Source organism: Laccaria bicolor, genomic scaffold (assembly GCF_000143565.1).
Source record: "Laccaria bicolor S238N-H82 LACBIscaffold_437 genomic scaffold, whole genome shotgun sequence".
NCBI lineage: Eukaryota > Fungi > Basidiomycota > Agaricomycetes > Agaricales > Hydnangiaceae > Laccaria > Laccaria bicolor.
This window is the reverse complement of record NW_001890287.1, coordinates 1-5305: the sequence shown is the minus strand read 5'-3', so window position 1 is coordinate 5305 and position 5305 is coordinate 1. Positions and strand designations below refer to the sequence as shown.

Genomic DNA, 5305 nt, shown 5'->3' with positions numbered 1-5305 from the left:
ACATCCTTGTTGTTGATTAGTTATAGTAGAATGCATGGCACGNGTTTCGTACCGCCATTATTTCTTTTGTACAGCCCCCATGCGCACTGTTTATTGCGATAGCAGTAAGTTTGAATTCATTGCGAAAGTTTTCTGCCTGGGTAGACATGTCATCAACCAAACATGTATTTCGCTGACAGCTAACCTGTTCTTCTTGTAGCGCGATCAGCGGCGATACCATGAAGGTTACCATACCTTTCGTCGCCTCATGGGCATGAGGTCCAGCTGCAACAAATGTTTTCCCTGACCCCGTACCGGCATGGATAAGAACATCTTTTCGCAGTAGCTGGGCCTTGATAGTGTCGAGCTGGAACTCCTGTGGTGAGTGGTTCCATTTAAAGCATTCCTTTATCTTCTGACCGAGGGTTTTCAAATCTTCCAGGGTTAAACCTGCCCAAGTCTTCTTCTTATCTTGTTTAGCCTTTGCATTAGCCACCTTTGCCTTTGTGTTGACCTTGTTGGATAAAGAATTACGTGGAAGCATGTCGTCGGAATGTCGATAGTAAAAAAAGAGGGATTGCCTTTACAGGCCGCCGATCAAGCCAAGCTTGATCATGATCGAACGTCATGGTTAGACAATATCACTCACCTTGACTCTAGCTCACCATGTCTGACGACGAGCACCATTCTAATGACAATTCCAATGTCCAGGCCAACCTGTTCTCGGTTGAGTCTCCAGATTTCGACTCTGAAGTGTTTGAGTATGATGATGAAGACGACTCAGCCTGGGAGGATTCAGATGTTTCGGACGATACTGAACATGGATCTGCAGGCTCGTCGGACAAGGAATCAATTCTTGAAATTCCATCTAGCGGCCCACGGCGAAGTAGCCCTATCACTGGTACAAAAGCGCAACAAGCGGCCATACGCATAAGGAAAGGGTGTGCCAAGCGTCTCCTCACCCTTGAGAAGCAGAAGGAAGATGCGAGGAAAGCCGACAGGGAGAGACGGCAGGTGGTGCTCCAAAACAGCTTGGAGACTCTTCAAGCAAATGGCCTTCGTTTCTGGGACTTGATGGAATATGTATTCAACCCGAAGAATGGGCAAGGGAACATCCGCTATAATGAGTTTTTTGTCAGGAAGAGCAATGCACCAAGGGTACTCGACTGGTGGATGTCAGCAAAAAACAGAGGTAAAAGAGCCAAAGCTGAAATTCGGGAATGGGTCATTAGATTTGCTACTCGCACCATGGCTCAGGAAGCTCACGCCGTAACGAAATTGAAAGAGTTTCAGACGATGGGCCGCAATATCAATGCACAACTCATCCAGACATTTGACTTGAGGAAGATTCACGAGAGACTCACAACCTCCCTAGCGCCCTTTTCAATGTGCCTGCTTGCAGCATTAACAACGGCTAGGGGTGTCAAGATGCATACCGAGCACAGGCAAGAGAGAACAAAAATGGTATGCAAGCCTTCATTGCCTGAACTGTTATTTAATTATTCTGTACAGGTAACAACATTTGCAGCCTTGCTTTGCCTCGGGGAATACAGTCATTCAAATAACCTGGCAAAGCGGATGATTGGATTATACCTCTATGCAACGGGAGCCCAACGGCAATGTATCACTGTCCTGTCTACACTCGGTCTATCAGAGAGTTACACAAATTTAACCTCACAGAATATTCGATGTAAACGTAAAATCAAGACAGCTGAAGAGCCGAATCCGTTTGTCGAAATGCCATCTGCTGCTCCATCCACAGAAATTGTGCAACATACAGGAACATTGCACCAGCTATCTGATTCCATGCGTTCTGAAGCTCGAGAACTGGCTGCAACAGGGCTCTTTTCAGTTGTGTACGATAACATTAACCTTCACTTTGGAATTTCAGAGCAAATTGTCGGCCGTCATGGTGTGTCTAACTTCTCCAAACACTTTGTAAAGTATTGAATATGTACAAGACACCCAGGAGAATGGAACAGCTGCTACAGTAATCCCACTCTTCGATGCAAAACCTGAGGACATCAATCTGGAGAAATTTCAGTCAGCTTACCTTAATGCACCACCATTAAAACTGGAGGACATTCTCCACACTCCTCAAGAGCAGAAGACATTCAAAAATAACCTGATTTACACCATCCTTCGAATAATCGTAAACAACGGTGGTCCCGGGCTCAAGAAATTCGAGCCAGATCTACAGAAACACCAGCCAGAAAGCACAGAAAAAATTCCCACTCACAAGACTGACCTCCACCCATTGCCAAGCTGGAATATTGATGAATCATCCATTGCAGGAAATGCTGAAGTGGATGAGGCAATTGTAAAAGAGCTGCAGCTTGATAGAGAGGTTCCAGAAGCATCCAACCGAGTTAGGTTTCTTGGTGGAGATCAACTCTCTATCGCAAGGCTTCGAGCACTTGAATTCATTCGTGCAGGGCAGGAAGAAGGCTATGAGGGATTTTTCTGGGGAGCTTGGATTTCTGGGCTGTTCCACGAAAAATTAGCTGATGCTCTTGGGACTTTATTGATTCATTTTGGACAGCCTGACACCATCTCACAAAATGCTTGGACGTTGGGCTTTCACAATGCGCGTATTGACAGGCTTCCCATCACCCTGACCTCCCTTCCAACCTATTGCACTTCTCGCAATCTTATTTTTGTTTCACTCTATGCTCGTGTTCTTCATTGCCTACTTCTTGTTTCGAAGTATGGTTCATTGGAAGAATATGCGTTGAAAGTTGACAAATGGGAAACACTTGTTGAGCATGCCACAAAGATCTTCGAAAATTATGCTAATGCAGCTTTGGTTGAGGAACTACGAAGCGAGCGAGCAGAGAGTCTTGAAGACAAGGCGAAGGATGCAAAGCCAACAAAAGGAGATGCTGTCTTCGAAAATGCAGTTCTATTCATGCGGGATGCTCTGGTTTCTCGAGAATACAATGATGCAGTCAAGGCAGGTGATTCTGGGCGAGTTATGTTAGTCCAGAAGATATGGGCACTTAGCTTCCGCGGAAATGGCCGAACAAAATACGCATACGAGATGCTTCATCTAATTCATAATTTAAACCACGTTTGGCCAGAGGAAATCCGGTACGTTATTTCTTGCTCTGTTAGAATAACGAATAAAACTTCAACATAGAAATATTGTTTTGAAAAACTGGTTGGTGAATCCATCCGGTCTGCCAAACCGCAATATTGAGATGGACCTCGCACAAGAGCACCTCAATTTCAAGATCAAAGTGAGTGAGAAATTTGTGAATGAGAACTTTCATTGATTCTTGGTATTTAGATTTCCTATAAAGCTCGGGGGTCAAACGCATCATGGGAATGGCTCGAAACCATTTCACCCTGTGTTGTCGTACTTGGTGATCTGCAGAAGACCTTGAACGACACTCTTGGAGGTGACCAGGGCACAAAACATGCACCACCAGATCTTAAAGATGATATTGAAAGTCTGATGAGCAGCCTCGACGAGCATAAAGTATATCAAATCCAAAAAGGGCGAATGGTAAAGGAAGAAGAAGTTGTAAAAGACGTTGTGGGAGTGGGGTTACAAAACCTAACGGCGGGTGAAAAGAATCCGTTAAATGAGTATAATGCGGCCTTCAAAAGGCTTCAAAGACGGCGGAAGATGAAACCAGTATCACTCGCTGCTCTCGAAGGACACTCTGAACAGGCCGCCACAGCACATATCCCAACACAGCCTCCACCCGCATCCCCAGTTACATCTCCAATTCCTTTAATTCCAGCTGCTGAGGGGGACGAGGAAGAATTCGAGGAAGGGCCAGCCTCAAATGAAACAAGCGAGATTGACAAAATTCTTGAAGACATTGAGAACGGCGTGGCAGATGAAACCTTACCGCGGTTGACTGAGGATGATGTGGTGCTTGATATGGACGAGATTATGGTTGAAGATGAAGAATTTGTCGATACAGATGAGTCGGATAGTGACGAGGGTGAAGACGATGTTGGCTGGATGGACGACGAGGAACGGGAGTGATGAGGTCAGGGGCAGATGACGGTCGATACAGAGCAAACGTACCAATTTGACGAAATTTCACTAAGTCCCGTGTCACAAAGTGTGACCTCGACATGACTCAATCCGTTCGGCCCAGCCGTTTCTGAACGTAGCCTGCGGAGTTTGAAAGAAACGGTTGGTCACGAGCCTACACATCCCCAACCTCCCAACAACTCTCTTCACAAGCATGGCAGATCCTACTACACAATCGAACTACCTGGAAATAGCCACAGATCGTATTAATTTCGAATGGAATGTTGATCTGGAAACGAGCGTCCTGGGGGGCAACGCAACACACACCCTCATCGTCAAGCAGGATGGTGTTTCCGAAGTGATGTGCGTCTCTTTCAAGTCCCTTTTGCAATTTAATCCTTAACCTCGGTTCCCGTCATAGATTCGACACACGGGATCTGGACGTCTCATTCGTCGAAGTAGCCGGAAAACCCTCTTCAGCAAGTGATCATTCCAAAACGCTGCGAGTGAAAGAAACTGACTCGCAGATGACCATAGTTCAAAGTTGGTCCAAAACATCCAGTCATGGGCTCAGCGCTGGAAGTACCGTTACCAGAGGGGTTGATCAAAGACGCCACTATCTCTGTCAAGATAGCTTATTCCACGACGAAAGACTGCGAGGCACTGCAATGGCTGGCGAAAGAGTGATTTTTTTGCGTGTTGCTAGGTTCACTAAATCGCTGACTATGTCATAAGACAAACCCAGGGAAAAACGTTCCCGTATGTGTTCAGCCAATGCCAACCAATCCACGCTCGTGCACTGGCACCCCTTCAAGGTTTGGTTCTACTCCAACTTTCAACTGTGACTAATCCTAAGTTCATCTTTCTAGATACACCATCAGTCAAAATTGTACGTGGTCAAAAACTCACCGATACATCCGTTTGCTGACACACATCAAGAAATATAGCGCAAAGGTTACATCAAAACTCCCCGTTCTAATTTCCGCACTTCGAGTATCCCCTCCCTCAAACGGCCCTCCACACGACGGGAAAGTCATCGGAAAAGATTCAGTGGTCTACTCTTATGACCAGGTTTGCCTTCAGTCCCTCACAGAAAATCCGTCATTGATCGTTCTGCGTTACACAGCCCATTCCGATTCCTTCGTATTTGATTGCAATTGCCGCTGGCAACATCATTTATCGCCCATTTCCAAAGTACGAGGGCAAAACGTGGTCCACCGGCGTTTGGGCTGAACCAGAGTTGATCGATGCTGCTTATTGGGAGTTCAGTGAAGACACGCCAAGGTCCGCATATTTGGTCGCGCAACTTTTCCGATGCGCAAAATTGAGTTGGTT

The 5305-nt window shown here is 46.1% G+C and overlaps 2 protein-coding genes across 2 annotated transcripts; one reads left to right on the top strand and one right to left on the bottom strand.

The window, feature by feature from the left end:
- Nucleotides 1-16: 16 nt before the first annotated feature.
- Nucleotides 17-523, bottom strand: LACBIDRAFT_309959 (uncharacterized protein; the record flags this gene model as incomplete). The annotated part of the gene is made up of 1 exon (XM_001891180.1): nucleotides 17-523. One exon carries the CDS (start codon nucleotides 521-523, stop codon nucleotides 17-19), a length of 507 nt encoding a protein of 168 aa, XP_001891215.1.
- Nucleotides 524-645: 122 nt separating this feature from the next.
- Nucleotides 646-3979, top strand: LACBIDRAFT_309958 (uncharacterized protein; the record flags this gene model as incomplete). The annotated part of the gene is made up of 5 exons (XM_001891181.1): nucleotides 646-1443; nucleotides 1492-1891; nucleotides 1941-3069; nucleotides 3119-3218; nucleotides 3269-3979. The coding sequence occupies 5 exons, from the start codon at nucleotides 646-648 to the stop codon at nucleotides 3977-3979; spliced, it is 3138 nt and encodes a 1045-aa protein (XP_001891216.1).
- Nucleotides 3980-5305: the final 1326 nt, after the last annotated feature.